The sequence below is a fragment of the Lolium rigidum genome, chromosome 6, assembly GCF_022539505.1.
Source record: "Lolium rigidum isolate FL_2022 chromosome 6, APGP_CSIRO_Lrig_0.1, whole genome shotgun sequence".
NCBI classification, from domain to species: domain Eukaryota; kingdom Viridiplantae; phylum Streptophyta; class Magnoliopsida; order Poales; family Poaceae; genus Lolium; species Lolium rigidum.
Genome location: NC_061513.1, coordinates 143013749 through 143031689, shown reverse-complemented (window position 1 = coordinate 143031689; position 17941 = coordinate 143013749). Strand labels below are relative to the sequence as shown.

The following is a 17941-nucleotide window of genomic DNA, read 5'->3' as shown; positions in this document are numbered from 1 at the left end:
ACCACAAAACATAACTTAAAAAAGTAATACCCAGAATAACTACAGTTCCTTCTGTTACCCAAACGTGCGTTTATAATAGCTGCAATGCAAGAGAGAAACTGCAGCACCTCAAATCCTCCATGTTCTCTCGATCTATCGCCAGGAAAAGCAGCCAAGAACTCACAGCTACACCAAACCAAACAGGGCAGCAAAAGAAACCGGCCACCAGCTTCATTCCCTTCAAATCTCTTCCATTCATCCGTTGAAGGCTACAATCCCCATCTTCTCTTCCCTAGGTTCAAGATCCTCCAAGACCAGTTACAGCGGAACAAAGATAGAGGGAAACAACAACAATGGCTGCTCCACAGCCAGACATGGAATTGCAGCAAAATCAGAGGCATCCTCTGTTGTCAAACAGAACTGATGGCAACAACAACTTGAGCCCCATGCAGAAAGCAATAGGACAAACATACAAGAGCACCGGGCACCTCGCCAAACTCCTCCCATCAGGCACTGTCCTTGCCTTCCAGCTCCTCGCTCCAACCCTGGCAAAACAAGGCCAATGCGGTGACATGAATCGGATGATGGCAGGAGGGCTTGTGATACTATGTACACTGTCATGCTTTGTTCTTAGCTTCACAGATAGCTTCAGGGATGAGAAAGGAAAGGTAAGATACGGGTTTGCCACGTTCAAGGGGTTATGGGTCATTGATGGTGGCGCTACTCTTGATCCACATGCTGCAGTTGAATACAAGATAAAATTTCTAGACTTTGTCCATGCAACTGTCTCCGCGATGATTTTTGTTGCAATAGCTCTGTTTGATCAAAATGTGGTTTCTTGCTTCTATCCAATACCATCAGAGGATACAAAGCAAGTACTCACAACATTACCAGTTGCTATTGGAGTTATTGGAAGCATACTATTTGTCAGCTTCCCAACCACCCGCCATGGCATTGGCTTTCCGGTATCTACACAATAGTTTGGGTCTTCAAAGTATTAGTTCGCCCTAGTTCCTGCCGATAAAACAGACAGTTGAAGCCCCTTAAGCGGGATAGACAGAACAGAAGTATACAACACCTATTTTTGTGCGATGATGTAAGGTACTAATGATGATCTTAAACAAGCCCAAGCTTATTTTATGTATGCAGAATATGTCTCACACATATTATGTATGCCCCACGTTCTATTTAAGTGTCTACTCTACACAACAAAAGATGCCAGTCCACTTTTAAAAATTAACCATGAACTTATTTCATATACCGACGGAACCTGACAATCTTCACTTCGAAATATTAACAATGAACTAAACTCATCAAACAAGTTCCATATCATCTTTGCTACGGAACAATTTGAGTTCCAGCATCTCCCGAGCTCCACATACAAATCGTAAGTAGCCAATGCATGGTTGAAATTGTTGCAGGTTGCACTACATGCAAAAGGCTTGCACATGTAAATAATATAAGATGCACAGTTGCAGGTTCATGACATGTAGGACAATACATTGGATACATCTTTTGGCATATTAAAATCTTCGATTGGCTATTGAGGATCAACTGAACGTAAAACATGTTTAGGCAGATAAAGTGACTTGATAACTTGCTTTTGTCTTGAATCTTGACAAATATAGGTAGTCATACTTTGTTTTGCTCTTTTGCGTGAAGTTAAGATGCCCAGAAAGGACGATGATCTGGTTACCCTTTTGCAAACGCATATCATACAGTACATTCTTGAATTCATATCTTATATTAGTAGTAGCTTTTATGTCATCGTACAATAACTCCGAACATTTAGGCTAGTGATGGGAGATAATAAATTTCAACTTAGGTCGCAGTTGAAGGAGTGTAATCCTAGACATCAAAGATAAGAGACACAGACAACAATCATCGCATCATACCTGAACACTGCCAGCTTGCTTGTAGCTTCAAATGTGTACAAATAATGAACTTCAGTACATCACATAATCCCGGAAATGGAAACACCGATGTGACGATACTATCTCGCTTGTGTAAACACCATGATGGAAAGAGAAATATGTTACTACCTCAAGGGACAATTTAGATTGCTGAGAGCTCAGGCACATCATGTACTAGCACAGTGTAGCACCACATTTATTCCAAATCAGGTGACTGCTAACTGCTTCCACATTTTCTCAGCTTCTTGTCTCACCTTCTTCTTACTCCAATACCCACTGATAATAACATCCCATGTTTCTCTCTCAGGGATGCACCTCTCTGACAGCATGTCTAGCACAACATGAGCTGCTTTCTCCAAATTGTTCTTTTTGGAGAAGAACTCGACCAGGAGATGAAAAGTGCCTGGCTCAGTAGAAATGCCACGCGTCGTCATGCTCTGGTAAACCCGGAAAGCCCTCTCAGCTTCACCCTTAGCACATAATGCTGTCACCACTGCATCGTTTATCCTGACATGCAAGCTCCAGGTCACCCGGTTGGGTTGAACGCCAGCAAGAACCATCTCATCCAGGTAATTTGCAGCCTCCACGGGCCTTCCTCCATCACACAGCCCAACAATTAGCTTCCCAAACAAGCCAGCATCAGGCTTCCTCCCCTGGAGACGCATCCGGTCCAAAATCTCCATTGCGTCCCTTATCCGGCTTTCCTTACAGAGACCGTTAATCACAGAGCTATATGTGATTGTATTTGGCAGCTTCTTCTCCTTGACCATCCTATCCAGCAACTCCAGTGCCGATGCTGCGCGCCCACCCTTGCACAACCCGTCAATCAAAGAACTATATGTGACAACATTCGGTGCAATACCTCTCTTCGCCATTTGATCAAACATCTCCAGCGCATCGTCCAAGCAACCCTCCCGGGCGAGCCAATTGATAACAGTCGTGTAAGTAACCACCGTAGGCGCAATGCCGTTTGCTACCATCTCGGAGAACAGCTGGAGGGCCTCGGCACGGCGGCTGCAGCGGCAGAGCCCATCAATGAGGGTGTTGTAAGAGCAGGCGTCGGGTTTGGGGATGTTCCGGAAAAGGCGGACGGCGTCGTCGATGGGAGCGGCGGCATCGGAGCAGTGGGCCTTGAGGAGGACGTTGTAGGTGGCGGTGGTGGGGGCGAAACCGGCGGCGCGCATGTCGGCGAGGAGGGATTGGGCGAGGGGGAGCTGGGAGTGGGCGACGAGGGTGGCGAGGACGGCGGTGTAGGAGCGGGCGGAGTGGGGGAGGGAGAGGGCGGAGGGGGCGGAGCGGAAGAGCTGGAGGGCGGCGAGCGGGCGGAAGGGGGGCTCGAGCTCTGAACCACCACCATGGTGGCATCACAACATCGGACAAGGAAGAAGCCTGCCTCAAAGGCCCCGTACTGAGAATTGCAGTCCTCATCACCCACAATTATACCCACCATCATGTTGGGCAAGAAACATATACATAGCCGATACCGCATATTGTGAACCAGATAGAATGAATGGCACATTGCATTTTATGTTGAAGTGATGCAGCTGCCGACAATCCATTCAAAGCAGAAAAAACCAACTGACCTTAGCCAAACCTGAAGGAAGTATTTGCAGCCAATTGAAGAAGGAAAGGCAAGGAGCTATCCAGCTAGCACAATCAACTGCATCTTCTAAAGCAGCAGCAACCAATCACACCACGCATACCATTGTTAGGATGTGCTTTCATATGAGGATCAATCTGGTCATTATGACATTATCTATCTATAGATCCAACTCAAGGCACCAGATGACTAGCCAGCATAAATCCTCACAGAGAGCAATCGACCTAAACATCACAAGGAAAGTTGAACTTATGCTTTAGAGGTGATCATGGCAACATGATTGGAAAGGGATTTCAAAATATAAAATGGTAGTTTTCCATGAAATTGGTACGAGGGAAATCATGGGATAATATAGTTCCCACTTCACTTGTGGCTTAACTGAAAAATGTTTTTAATTAGGTCACATCTTTTTTTTCAAGTAGTTGATTGGAATCTAGATTCTGGGGGTAGTATATTATAGACCTCTATGGTGTTCTATAATTACCTCTTATACTTTTAGTTTCAAAAAAAATTTACCTCTTATACTTTGAAACTCGTAACCTTTTTGGAAAATTAATTTTCAAATCATATTTGAAAAAAAAGGTAGTAATATAGATGAAGACATGGTTCAAAATAATTTCTTGAAAATAGCTACTTTGTTTTCTTCTTGTAGTTTTCTGAATGATGTTTAAAACAAGAGTCTCTGACATTCTTGTAAGAAATATTTTGAAAATGGTGTGGCGATACTATCTTATACTCCCTCCGACCCAAGGCTTAGGGCGTAAAAAAAAGTCTGATTTTTCCTCATGGCTTAAAGCGCGGGGTGATATTTAGTCTCTTACTCCCGAAGTTACCCCTCAAATCGGTTTGTAGCGTCCTAAAAGAAAGCAAGTCCATTGGCTCAGCACTGCGTGCGATAGATATTAACTCCTTCTTTTATTCCGAATTATCTGACCTTCCTATTGAGCTCCTCTAAAACCGGTGTGTGATTGGCCGTGAAGACTACCGAGGAGACTCTTGCGGGTGCAGAGATAATGGAGAGAAATTAAAGAAGGCAATTACTAGCACTTTATGAGGGGCACACAAGGAAACAATTTGCATGCAACGCTCTCCTTAATAACCGCGCTCAGAAATTAACGCCTTAAGCCTTGGGTCCGAGGGAGTAGATCTTTTCCTGGAAAACAAGGGTTTTGGGCCATTCGCCAAATCAAAACCTTTAAATAAGAGTTTGGCCAAAATAGGTTTGATAGTTCATTGTCAAGGCATGATCACAAGAGAAATATGATTGTGTTGGCCCACAATCTGGTTTAACAAAGTCAAAAGAGAGTATAATTACCAGTAAAGCCAATAAGAGCAATGTCAAACAACCAATTTTTAGCTTACTAAGCTAGGTAATCAGAGTTCAAAAATTTCAGGATGTTACAGTTTGATTACAGCCTCGACAATCTGGGCTGGAATGCCTAGCTTTGGATAAATTGTCAATATATGGGCACCACCGTTTCACGAGACCATCGCCTCATCTCAATGTCACCGAACTGCCATGTCCCAAGACCCGTCATAGACGACAACTGTGAAACTGTGTTACTTTGATGGGTCCCTTTCCCTATTAATCTCAATCCTGCACGAATTAAGCAAAGTTTCTTGTCGCCTTCTCGATCAAAGATAATATAAAGTGACACTTCCCAAGTGTTCTCTAAATATATTTTCCCGGTTGCATCAAAATGGTGTAGTGTTAAATAAACTTTGGAACATATTGAATCGTCCTTGGGATTATCAGCCACTGAGCTGGTATGGACATTATAACATGCTTATGACAAGATGCCATTACCAAGTGGCAGCTTGTTGTTTTATACTAATAGGGGAGCATATTAATATATGCAAATCAACGACCAGTTCAATCCTTTGGTTCCTTCTACATCCGATATGTAGACAGAGATGCACAATTCCCAATCGCTCTAGCTAGCTAACTCTTTCCTATTTCCTTGAATCCGTGTTTGATCACTATCAGCGTGATTACCTCATGTAAGTTGCTTTATATACTCCGTACTTGCTTTATTACGCATTTTGGAATGAGGAGGATGAAATATTGGGTTATTTGCATTTCAGTGCACGAGATGCCCGGTTGGGTGCTGCACCTTTGGAATGAGTGGTCGATCCAGATACTGATCCTGCTCAGCTTCACGCTGCAAGTTTTCATCCTTGTTTTCGCCGGGATGCGTCGACGCAACTCCCTCGCATGGAGGCTCCTCCTGTGGCTGGCGTACCTATTGGCCGAAACCACGGCGTTATACACCCTCGGCCACATCTCCAACAGCAAGTTGCCTGAACTTGGACCGGCTGCATTCTGGGCGCAGTTCCTGCTGCTCCACCTAGGTGGACAGGACACCATGACTGCGTATGCCCTGGAGGACAACCAACTGTGGCTACGCCACCTGCTCACTCTCGTCTTACAGTCGCTGGGGGCTGCGTATCTGTTCTACAGACATATAGCCGGTGGCGGGACGTTATTGGTCATGGCCGCCGTCTTGATCTATTTAGTTGGTTTTATGAAGTATGGGGAGAGAGTATGGACGCTGAAGTCCTCCAGCCGTGACGGCATCACGAACTTCCTTGACAACCTTAAGTTGGATCAATCCCCAGAAGGCCCGTTTAATTATGACGGTGCGTACGACGCCGAAGATGTTCTGCGGGATGCCCATGACTTGCTGTATGTTTGCATGGGACAATTCCTGGATTATAAGGTATGGCCGTCTCTCTACCAGAGTGGGGTCATCTTCAAGTACTGCTCCAATTTATTGTTTCCAGAGAAGTTGTTTGAGTTGACTGGGATGCAGCTCTCCCTCATGCATGACATCTTCTACACAAAGACAGTGCTGATCCACACATGGTACGGGTGCTGCACCCGTGCTCTCTCGTTGGTGGCCACTGTCACAGCACTCTTGCTTTTCAGGCTCAAGACCGGTAAAGACGGTTACACAAGAGCTGATTTGGCTTTCACTTACACCTTGCTGGTTGGGGCCATTGTACTGGAGATGGCATCAATTTTGAGGGCGATAGGGTCATCGTGGACATGTGCTATATGCATAGACAAAATCAAGAATCCTGGGCTTTCATCCACATGGGAGTTTGCTCGGCGCAATGGGATACTGGACGGGCTTCATAGCGCACTAAAGTTTCTCCGCCGGATGATCAAGTCAGCAGAGCGTGGCAGGAAATGGCCGGGCTCTGTCGGGCAGCATAACTTGTTGGGCCTGCTGTTCACCATGAAGCAGGATTTGAGCAGCAGGATAGCAACGAGTGTTGGGTTAGAAAGGTGGCTAAACAAGCGGCGTATCACCTTCACCGTCGACATTCACGATTTACACGAAAAGATACCGAAAGAGACACTGGAAGAGATAGAGAGAATGGTGAAGGCGTGCCGTGGCAACGAGGACATGTTGCGGAGTTACCGGGGCCAGTGCGCGCTCAGGGGATGGGAGGGGTACTCGGAGGATCTCACCGGCTGGTGCATCGATATCGATTTCGACGAGAGCATCCTTGCCTGGCACTTGGCCACTAATTTCTTCTTGTTCGCAAGAGCGTGGGACTCTACTGCAGAGGATTTGAATCTCATGTATGCAATCAGAGTGCTGTCCAACTACATGATGTTCCTCCTTGTCGAGCATCCTTACATGCTGCCAAGCCCTGTTCGCGCCAGACAGTACGACTTGACTTACAGCTGGCTACTGATAGTGGCACGAACTGATGGACCCTTTGTATCGACCAGCTCGATGCCAAGGATCGACCACGACAAGGTGAAGCTGGTTCTCGAACGCGTCCAACAAGAGCAGTCTGGCAGTCCGGCAGTCCTCGTCCGTGGAGCCGCCCTCGCCACAACGCTGCTCGGCCTCAGCAACGACGGCCCGGAGGAGCACCTGCTGCGTGTGATTCTTGGGGTGTGGGTGGAGATGCTATGCTACGCGGCGAGCCACTGCAGCCGGGACTCCCATGCCAGGCAGCTAAACTCTGGCCCCGAATTCATCACCGTCGTCTGGATTCTACAAGCTACCATGTTTAATTATATCAATGGCGACACTGCTTGGGTCCGTCGGGCGACTGATGACTTTTTCCAATCACGAAACCAGCCAGCACAACAATAATTACTTGTTTATCTATGGTGGATTTTACTAGGACAGAGACTAATCCTAGTGTGTTGTATCTGAATGTTGTTTCTTAGGTTGCATTTCCTGCTGTGGTGGATAGTGATATTTCTGTTTGTCAAACTCGTTTTTTTTTCTTTAATTTAGTTTTCACTTTTTTTTGTCTCACTTTATACAGGACATTATTTTTTCACGGTGGGTGTTTGGATTCTTTTTTCAATGCAGGGGAGTATTTTGAAATGGTGCATACTACACTATTCTATTTAGTAAATATTAGGATTGTTCTAACAGTATATGGTGCTATTACCATGTTCGATTGCTTTATGGCGACACTGATTGGTTTTCACACGCATCAGTTTAGGTTCTTCATATCACACGGGGTGCCTGGTATTTAGGCCATTTTCAATGCATGACATCAAAGGTGTCAAGCGGAATCCCGCCAAAATCCCACTTCTAGTTCATTTTGTAATTTCTAGTTCAAAATTTAGTCTCAAATTTTGAATTAAAAATTCCAATATGAACTACAAGTGGGATTGTGGCAGGATCCCGCTTGCATCTATATTGCCATCTTAAGTTGTACTCCATCAGTTAGGACTTAGGAGTACCATCTTGCTGCATCTAATTCCATTTAGATACATCTTTCTCAACGGGTTGGACTATCTTTCTTTTCGACGGGAGGGTTGGACTATCTTTGTATAGAAATATTTCACTAAATGTGTTTTGTGATCTATATTACTAGAAGACACCCCACGCGTTGAAGGGGGCACTTGTTAGAAGTAATTTGAATTCATACTGAGCATGGAGTATGTTGAGAATTATATTCAATACAAGAAAATGCAGATCCTTAGGTGATCGTCCTAAGCCAAGAAAGAATGTAAACCTTTTGGTGAACTCTATCAAAGATAAAATAGCAATGTGCGTGCCGCCCCCCACTGCTAGCCCTATGGGAGTTGACCGTGCAAAGGAGTTCCGTCGGAGGGCGCGCGGCCAATGCTTCCGCTGCCTGGATTCCGGACATCTCGTGGCTGCATGTCAAGGGCGCATTCGGTGCCTCGGTTGCCGCCGCTCTGGCCACCGGGAGCGTGATTGCTGGAATCGAAGGAAGGCCAGCCAGGCACCTGCTCCAGCCTGCTCCGGTTTGCCGGCCATCAGTTCGAGGCGTCCTCTGGACCGCTCCTGGGCTGTGGTTGCCGCGCTCCGTGCTGCTGTGGAAGTCCGTGGCCATCATGTCTGTTCGCAGCTGTCAAATGGTGCGGCGTCCGCCAGCCCGGCCATTCCTCCGGATGAGGTGCTCAAGTCAGTCATCGCGGAGCAAGCCACAATGCTACGTGCTGAGCTGCAAGTGCTGGCATCTTCTCGGATTGAGGATTTGGCCAGGCCATTGCATGCTATGTCGGAGTCCATGCAGGGTCGGTCGAAAACGCTTCCCTCGGGTCGTCCCCCGCGGGCGACGACCGGGCGAACCTAGCTCCCCTCGCCTCCACTCCCCCTCCTCCGCCGCCGCCGGCGTGGGCCGCCGGGCAAAGCCTGCGTGGTGCCGGCGGCGGCGGGACCTCCTTTACCCGCTCGCGGTGCGGCTCTGCACGGGGCAGTAGCGGACGGCGGCGGTGCTCCTAGGGGCTCTCCGAGCTCGGTCCAGCGGCGGCGGGACGGCAGGTCGACGGCGGCTCGTGGCGGAGGGGTGGGCGGACGCGGTGTGCGGTGGAGGGCAGCGGCGGAGGGAGATGCTGGTGGCGGCGTCGCTCGGATTGGGGCCAGGCGGGCCCCGATCTGGGCCGGACGGGCCTCGTCCTGGACCAGGAGGGTCTGGATGTGGCCAACGCCGGCGGAGCCCCCCATGCTGCACCATTGCTGGTTCCGGATCTGGGCCAGGTGGGCCTGGTTCCGGCGGCCCTCGGCAGCGCGGCCCGCGAGGTTCCTCCTACGTCCGAGAAGGTGGAGGCGTTGCTTTGGCTGTTGTTCAGTGGCGAGTTTGGGGATGCCGACAAATTGACCGGCTTGACCAGCGGCGTGGTGGCGTCCGTAATGGCGGGGGTGCTTCTTTGCGGTGGTGCGCGGTCTCAGCCGGGCCGTCTTGCGAGGAGTGAGGTTGCGGCGACGCTGTTCATGGCATATGGCTAGCACATGGCGGCTCGGTGGTGGCTTGGGTAGGTCTGGCATGAAGCTGCAGCTGGATGGCGGCGGCAGCCTAGGCGCAGCAGCGCGGCGGCTTGGCTAAGGGGCTTGATCGTGGCCTGGCAGGCGGCCGGGCCTAATCTAGGCCTCCTCGGCCATGCTACTGCGTCCGGACGGCGTGCTCCTCTGGTGGCGGTGGGTGGATCCCCTCCCCTAGGATGCCACTTGCTTTGACGGTTGCATGCTATGGTGCCATCATACCCTGCCCGTTTCGTGTTGCGGTGTGCTGATCATGCCATGGGCTCGAGTTCGTGGGGATGCCGGGGTGGCGGCCTCGGAAGGTGGACTGCGCGGGTGGCTCTACGGCGGGCAACGTGGCGGTGGTGGTGGTCTCTCTCTTCGGTCATGGGGATGGCGAGGAGCAGACGATGGGGGATCCTGGTGTTGGCGGCGCTTCGGCTTTGGCAACTCCCAGATCATGTTTCGGAAGCCTAGCTTGGGGACCAGGGCGGCTTAGTTTCGGGTGCGGTGTGCGGATGCTTCCGGGTGAAAACTCAGCGCCTCGGCGCCAACGGCGGCGATGCCTGCGGGTGTCGTTACCCTCTTAGGGGCGTCGTTGTGGGTATCCGCCCCGTGGTATGGCTCCGGGTGAAAACCTTAGACCTCGCGGTCTCGACGGCGGCGGCGCGCTGCGTCGTTACCCTCTTGGGGGCGTCGTTGTGGAGTCCGGACTCGACTTGGTTTCGTGCAACTGTCCCCCCAGTGGCAAGTTTAGGTTTTCTGTGTTCTTCTTTTGTTTTATCTTTGATCTGCTTTGTAAGAGGTTCTCCTCTCCACCTTGTATCGGTTTGGCCGTTGCGGCTTTACGGCTTTATTTATAAAGCGGGGCGAAAGCCTATTTCGAGGAGGATTTGATTGTGCGGCTTGGGAATTTGGTGGAGCGGGCTGCGACAGCCATGGAGGGTCTCTCCCTTGCGTCGGCTTGTGTGCAGGCTTCTTCAACGAAGCATCCGGTGGTTGCAGCGTCTTCAACGCCACCTCCGCTAGCTGACCATAATGTTGGCTTCGAGGATTGTGGGGAATTTGACCTCTTTGATGTTCCGGTGGTACAGGCCAGCTCCAGTCGGTCGAACCGATTGTGACTTTGGTTTCAGAGGAGATGAAGAATCTCGAGATCCCTTCCTTGGGGGAGATTTCGTTGAAGGAGCTGGTCCAAGTTGATGCTGAGCCTTCTCCAATGGAGGAACTTCTCAAAGAGCTTGAGGCCCCTGCTTCTCACTTTGAGCGTCGCAGCTGTCGTTTGGACTTGAAGAACAAGGGTTGTGATATTCCGGCTGCCAAGCGTGCGGAGTACAGGCGAGCCGAGGCTTTCGGGGAGGCGCCAAAGGTCAAGAGGAAAGGTAAAGGCAATGAACAGACTCTAGATGAGCAGATGCAGTACTATTTGCAGATGTACAAGAAGCAGCATGATCCGCAGGCGGTTGAGGCGATTCGCGCCTTAACAAAGGTCAATGCTTGACCTCTCTTGCTGGGAGGGTGCATGGCGGTGCGAGAGTTGGTGTGTGCATCGAGAGGTTGTTGTTTTTGGATACAAGGTTAGGCCGATGGCTTTAGGTCTAGGTGCCCTTGTATCTGGCAGTGACGTGCCATAAGTTGTAGTGTGTGTGTTTGTATGGTTTTCGGGTCCGGTTTCCTTTAGTAACTGGACCAATTTCCTTCTTCTATAATGCAAAGGCAGAGCTCCTACCGTTCACGTTCAAAAAAAAAGATAAAATAGCATTGAATATTTCGTGTTGCCACATTTGACCAGAGAATAACTAACAAAAGCACGACCTCAAAAAAAAGTTGAGGTCAGGCATCACGCATTATATAACAACTCATGTTCATATATTTACCAAATCACCGAAATGAATAACTAAAGTTGATTGCAAAGACGAGCATACCAATTCACCCACCGCAGATGATTCTTTACTCCTCGCATCCGATGGACTCAACACATGACCAATTTGAATGGAAATGCCATGTTGTTTATAATAGTACACAACCTCAATATGTGTTATTTTCTCCAAACTCTTCTAAATGCAAAATAGAAGACACCCACCACCTGATATATGTTTTCTTCTTCCATCTGTTACATACATAACATGTCAGAATGGGTTGGACGTCCTAAGTATATATATGCTTATATATACCATAATTTTATCCCCTTCAAAAATTGAATGTAGTAAACCAAATGACCGTGGAGCGATACTTGCAAAAGGAAATTCAAGCACGCCACTGTTGAAGAGGCAGATATTCCGTATATTGCAAATAAAAAGGTATGATTAGCTACTGCTATGTATACACCTATTAGTGGAAACACTTAGGTGTCTCTCGAGTTTCGTTTGCAAAAAACAGTAGGCAATATGGATCGGATTAAAGTAGTCAAGTAATGTCATAGTCCACATGACTCATATAAGTTAGTTAAGTGATGCCATCCAACATGTCAGATTCTTTTAATGACACCCTAGAGTACTAAAAGAAAGATATTAAGGAAATGCCACAGAGAAAAATGCTACTTACCACAATGTAATTCGTGACTCAATATGTTCTCTGTTTTCTGGACACCACTTATAGTTGGCATAAGAGATAGCCAAGGCCAATTGTGCACAAATCACTACATAATCGCAAATATTGTTTGAAGATGAAATATTTGCAGGCCTCCAAGGATGGAACCTACGGAGAATATATATCTGTTTGGACTTCATGCAGTTAGCCTCGATAAGCCAAATACACATGTTCTTCTCCCTGTTTCGGCAACAAACAGAAGAGGAATTCGTGAGATATCAGAATAAAATAGAAGGTTGCCTAGTGAACAAAATAGAAGATGATATATGAATGAAATTTCTCAACTAAACCATGTAAAGTAATGTTTAAGGATTGGAAATTTGAGGATCGTGAAGCAGTGGTAGATGAAAGAGCACAATAAGCACGGAAATAGAAACAACACAGGTTCACCTGGAGAGTCACTAATTCAAACACATGTTACACATACAGACCTGAAGTTCCATTCTCCTCTCCTCACGAACAGTTCTTTGAGAGTTACTCGAAGAGGGAGAGAAAGAGGAAGATGAAGGGTTGGTAGCCTGATTCTGATCGTGCTCACTATAGGAGACACTAGCGAGGTGCTTGATTTTCACCAAGGAAGATGGTAAGGACCAGGGAGATCCAATGTCTTTGTCGAGGCTGGAGATGAGTGGGGTATAGATGTGCAGCCGGTGGGTATGGAGCTTAGAAGACATGTGGCAAGGGGAAAGGGGGAGAAGACTCTGCATTTCAACATTGGCATTTTTAGGGCTCTTAACTACAATTAGTGGGACTTGATGACATGTCTTAACATGTGATGACAGAGACAAGAAAAAAGGACGTCAGGTGACTACAGTCAGACGGCTACCATGGTCACGCAAGGCTGCAGTCCCGATAAAATTGTCCGGGCCAGATAAAATTGTCAGAATTGGTCATTTCCACTGGGATAGGCGCTAACAGGCGCAAAGAGAGGAACGCAGGGAGCAGGCTTGGAGATGGCGGGAAACTAAAAATTGGTTGCGCCGTTTCATGCCAAATCTAGTATCGCCTCCAGGGAGAGAACAAACCAGACCTCATTTCTCGTCTCAGACAGCAGCGATTTAGATCCGGTCATCCGGGGCCAGCACCGGCTTGTTTTCTTCGTCTCCGTCACCCTCTCATCTTATATTATGGGACAAAGAAAGTACAAATCAGCCGGACTAGAGTGTATTGTCAGACGGATCATGATGGAGTGACTACTGCAGTCGCATAACCACACATGGCACAACAGAGCATATACGCAGCAAGGTTAATTGGAGAGAACAGTCTCCTGCCCTTCATGTCATCGTGTTGAAAGTTGACAGTGCCCAATTCCAGTGTAGGGAAATGTAAGCCTCGGAGAAAAATTAGCGAGGACAGCAGGCACTTGCGTAACCACCACCAAAACATAACTTTAGAAAAAATACACCCAGAATAAGTACAGTTCCTTCTGTTACCCAAACGTACGTTTATAACAGCTGCAACACAACAGAGAAACTGCAGGGCCCCAATTTCCGTGTGTCTCTCGATCTCTCGCCAGAAAAAGCAACCAAAAACTCATCGCTACAGCAAACCAAACTGGGCAGCAAAAGAAACCGGCCACCAGCTTCATTCCCTTGAAATCTCTTCCATTCATCAGTTGAAGACTACAATCCCCATCTTCTCTTCCCTAGGTTCAAGATCCTCCAAGACCAGTTACAGCGGAGCAAACATAGAGGGCACCAACAACAATGGCTGCTCCACAGCCAGACATGGAAATGTAGCAGGATCAGACTGTTGTCTAACAGAACTGATGGCACCAACGACTTGAACCCCATGCAGAAAGCAATAGGATAAACATACAAGAGCACCTGCCACCTCGCCAAACTCCTCCCATCAGGCACTGTCCTTGCCTTCCAACTCCTCGCTCCAACACTGGCAAAACAAGGCCACTGCGGTGACATGAATCGGATGATGACAAGAGGGCTCGTGATACTATGTACACTGTCATGCTTTGTTCTTAGCTTCACAGATAGCTTCAGGGATGAGAAAGGAAAGATAAGATACGGGTTTGCCACGTTCAAGGGATTGTGGGTCATTGATGGTGGAGATACTCTTGATCCACATGTTGCAGTTGAGTACAAGATAAAATTTCTAGACTTTGTCGATGCAATTGTCTCCGCGATGATTTTTGTTGCAATAGCTCTGTTTGACCAAAATGTGGTTTCTTGCTTCTATCCAATACCATCGGAGGATACAAAGCAAGTACTCACAACATTACCAGTTGCTATTGGAGTTATTGGAAGCATGCTATTTGTCAGCTTCCCAACCACCCGCCATGGCATTGGCTTTCCGGTGTCTACACAATAGTTTGGGTCTTGAAAATATTAGTTCGCCCTAGTTCCTGCTGATAAAACAGACAGTCGAAGGCTCGAAGCCTCTTAAGCGGGATAGAAAGAACATAAGTACACAACACCTATTTTTGTACAATGACGTTAATATACACATGATGATCTTCAACAAGCCCAAGCTTATTTTATGTATGCAAAATATGTCTCACACATATTATGTATGCCCCACGTTTTATTTAACTGTCTACTCTATACAGCAAAATATACCAGTCATTTTTAAACGTTAACCATGAACTTATTTCATATACCAACAGAACCCTACAATCTTCACTTTGTAACAAAGAAATAAACTCATCAAGCAAGTTCCATAGCATCTTTGCTATTGAGCAATTTGAGTTCCGACATCTCCCGACCTCCACATACAAATCATAAGTGGACAATGCATGGTTGAAATGGTTGCAGGTTGCACTACATGCAAAAGGCTTGCACATGTAAATAATATGAGATGCACAGTTGCAGGTTCATGACATGTAGGACAGTACATTGGATACATCTTTTGGCACATAAAACGCATATTAAAATCTTCCATTGGCTATTGAGGATCAACTGAACGTAAAATATGTTTAGGCAGATAAAGTGACTTGATAATTTGCTTTTGTCTTGAATCTTGACAAATATAGGTAGTCGTACTTTGTTTTGCTCTTTTGCCCGAAGTTAAGATGCCTAGAAAGAAAGATGATCTGATCTCCCTTTTACAAAATCATATCATACAGTACATTCTTGAATTCATATCATATATTAGCAGCTTTTATGTCATCGTACAATAGGCTGGGGGATCTCCCTCCATTTCGATAAAAAAAATGTCATCGTACAATAACTCCGAACATTTAGGCTAGTGATGGGAGATAATAAATTTCAACTTAGGTAGCAGTTGAAGGAGTGTACTCCTAGACATCAAAGATAATTGACACAGACAACAATCATCGCATCATACCTGAACACTGCCGGCTTGCTTGTAGCTTCAAAACACATGTTTAGGCAGATAAAGTGAATTGATAACTTGCTTCTGTCTTAAATCTGAACACATATAGGTACTCATAAGTTGGTTTGCTCTTTTGTCCAAAGTTAAGGTGGCCACAAAGGAAGAACATCTGGTTGCCCTTTTGTAAAATCATATCATACAGTACATCCTTGAACTCAACACACATAGAGATTTTATGTCATCGTACAATAACCCTGAACATTAGGCTACCGACAGAAGGGGAATAAATCAACCTAGACATAAAAATAAGATATACAGACAACAAACATCGCATCATACCTGAACACTGCCAGCTTGCTTGAAGCTTCAAAATTTTATTCATACAATAAGCTTCAGTTCTTCACATATCCGGGAAATGGAAACAGCGGCGTGTGGTTTGGGAATAATACTATCTCGCTTTTTTAACACCATGATGGAAAGAGAAACATGTTACTACCTCAAGGGACAATTTAGCTTGCTGAGAGCTCAGGCACATCATGTACTAGCACAGTGTAGTACCACATTTATCCCAAATCAGGTGACTATTAACTGCTTCCACATTTTCTCAGCTTCTTGTCTCACCTTCTTCTTACTCCAATACCCACTGATAATAACATCCCATGTTTCTCTCTCAGGGATGCACCTCTCTGACAGCATGTCTAGCACAACATGAGCTGCTTTCTCCAAATTGTTCTTTTTGGAGAAGAACTCGACCAGGAGATGAAAAGTGCCTGGCTCAGTCGAAATTCCACGCGTCCTCATGCTCTGGTAAACCCGGAAAGCCCTCTCAGCTTCACCCTTAGCACATAATGCTGTCACCACCGCATCGTTTATCCTGACATGCAAGCTCCAGGTCACCCGGTTGGGTTGAACGCCAGCAAGAACCATCTCATCCAGGTAATTTGCAGCCTCGACAGCCCTTCCCGCATCACACAGCCCAACAATTAGCTTCCCGAACAATCCAGCATCAGGCTTCCTCCCCTGGAGACGCATCCGGTCCAAAATCTCCATTGCTTCCCTCAGCCGGCCTTCCTTGCAGAGACCGTTAATCACAGAGCTATATGTGACTGTATTTGGCAGCTTCTTCTCCTTGACCATCCTATCCAGCAACTTCAATGTCGATGCTGCGCGCCCACCCTTGCACAACCCGTCAATCAGAGAACTATAGGTGATAACATTCGGTGCAATACCTCTCTTCACCATTTCATCAAACATCTCCAGTGCATCGTCCAAGCAACCCTCCCGGGCGAGCCAATTGATAACAGTCGTGTAAGTAACCACCGTAGGCGCAATGTCATTTGCTACCATCTCGGAGAACAGCTGGAGGGCCTCGGCACGGCGGCTGCGGCGGCAGAGCCCATCAATGAGGGTGTTGTAAGAGCAGGCGTCGGGTTTGGGGATGTTCCGGAAAAGGCGGACGGCGTCGTCGATGGGAGCGGCGGCGTCGGAGCAGTGGGCCTTGAGGAGGACGTTGTATGTGGCGGTGGTGGGGGCGAAACCGGCGGCGCGCATGTCGGCAAGGAGGGATTGGGCGAGGGGGAGCTGGGAGTGGGCGACGAGGGTGGCGAGGACGGCGGTGTAGGAGCGGGCGGAGTGGGGGAGAGAGAGGGCGGAGGGCGCGGAGCGGAAGAGCTGGAGGGCGGCGAGGGGGCGGTGGGTGCGTGCGAAAGCGCGGAGGAGGGTGAGGAAGGGGGGCTCGAGGTCGGCGGCAGAAGGGAAGAGCGCGCGCGAGCGGGAGAGGAGGGAAGTGGCGAGGGGGAGGAGGCCGGCGGAGGCGAGGCGGGAGGTGAGGAGAGAGACGGTGTCCGGCGACGGGAGGATTGGGGCCGGCGGCGCGGAAGTGGAGACGGGCGCGGCGGTGGCCGCGTCGAAAAGGGCGAGCGCGCGGCGCGGGTCGCGCTCGGCGCGGACGAGACGGTGGAGGTATTCGGCCGTGAGGGTCTTGGGCCATTTGGTAGGGGTGAGGTTCGCCGGCGGCATTTGGGCGACGGCGGGATGGAAGCCTGGGAGGTGTTCGAGGGTATGTCAGCCAAGGGCAGCGCTAGAGCATGCCACCAAGGAAGAGTCGTCCGCCTTGTAGACAGGCGATTTACACAAAAATAAGCACAGACTAACCCTCCGGCGAAACTATTTCACCAATCTAACCCTTTTGTGTGGCGCCTCTCTCACGGGCGCCACACATGCCCATGTGGCTCCCCTCCTGCCGGCGCCACTGTCCCAGCCGACGTGGCCCCCTCGCCGCTGAGCTGGTGCGCCCATCCGACGTGGCAGCATGTGTGGCG

At 48.2% G+C, this 17941-nt stretch overlaps 3 protein-coding genes and 1 pseudogene across 4 annotated transcripts; 2 read left to right on the top strand and 2 right to left on the bottom strand.

The window, feature by feature from the left end:
* Positions 1-332: 332 nt before the first annotated feature.
* Positions 333-959, top strand: LOC124663365 (protein DMP6-like). The gene has a single exon (XM_047201077.1). It carries the CDS (start codon positions 333-335, stop codon positions 957-959), a length of 627 nt encoding a protein of 208 aa, XP_047057033.1.
* LOC124663364 (pentatricopeptide repeat-containing protein At5g46100-like) lies at positions 556-3320 on the bottom strand. The gene is made up of 3 exons (XM_047201076.1): positions 3302-3320; positions 1875-3234; positions 556-993 (listed from the first exon to the last, which is right to left on the bottom strand). Exons 1-2 carry the CDS (start codon positions 3318-3320, stop codon positions 2099-2101), a joined length of 1155 nt encoding a protein of 384 aa, XP_047057032.1. The 3' UTR covers positions 556-993; positions 1875-2098.
* A 10-nt stretch (positions 3321-3330) lies between these two features.
* LOC124668468 (pentatricopeptide repeat-containing protein At5g46100-like) lies at positions 3331-17721 on the bottom strand. Of its 2 annotated transcripts, XM_047205601.1 has the most exons (5): positions 15960-17721; positions 15633-15715; positions 12288-12512; positions 11669-11853; positions 3331-3716 (listed from the first exon to the last, which is right to left on the bottom strand). In XM_047205601.1, the coding sequence occupies exon 1, from the start codon at positions 17637-17639 to the stop codon at positions 16194-16196; it is 1446 nt and encodes a 481-aa protein (XP_047061557.1). In that variant the 5' UTR covers positions 17640-17721; the 3' UTR covers positions 3331-3716; positions 11669-11853; positions 12288-12512; positions 15633-15715; positions 15960-16193. The 2 variants fall into 2 exon arrangements, with proteins under 2 accessions (XP_047061557.1, XP_047061556.1); XM_047205600.1 differs by lacking the exons at positions 3331-3716; positions 11669-11853; positions 12288-12512; positions 15633-15715 and adding an exon at positions 15770-15886.
* On the top strand, positions 13549-14657 carry LOC124663363 (annotated as a pseudogene).
* Positions 17722-17941: the final 220 nt, after the last annotated feature.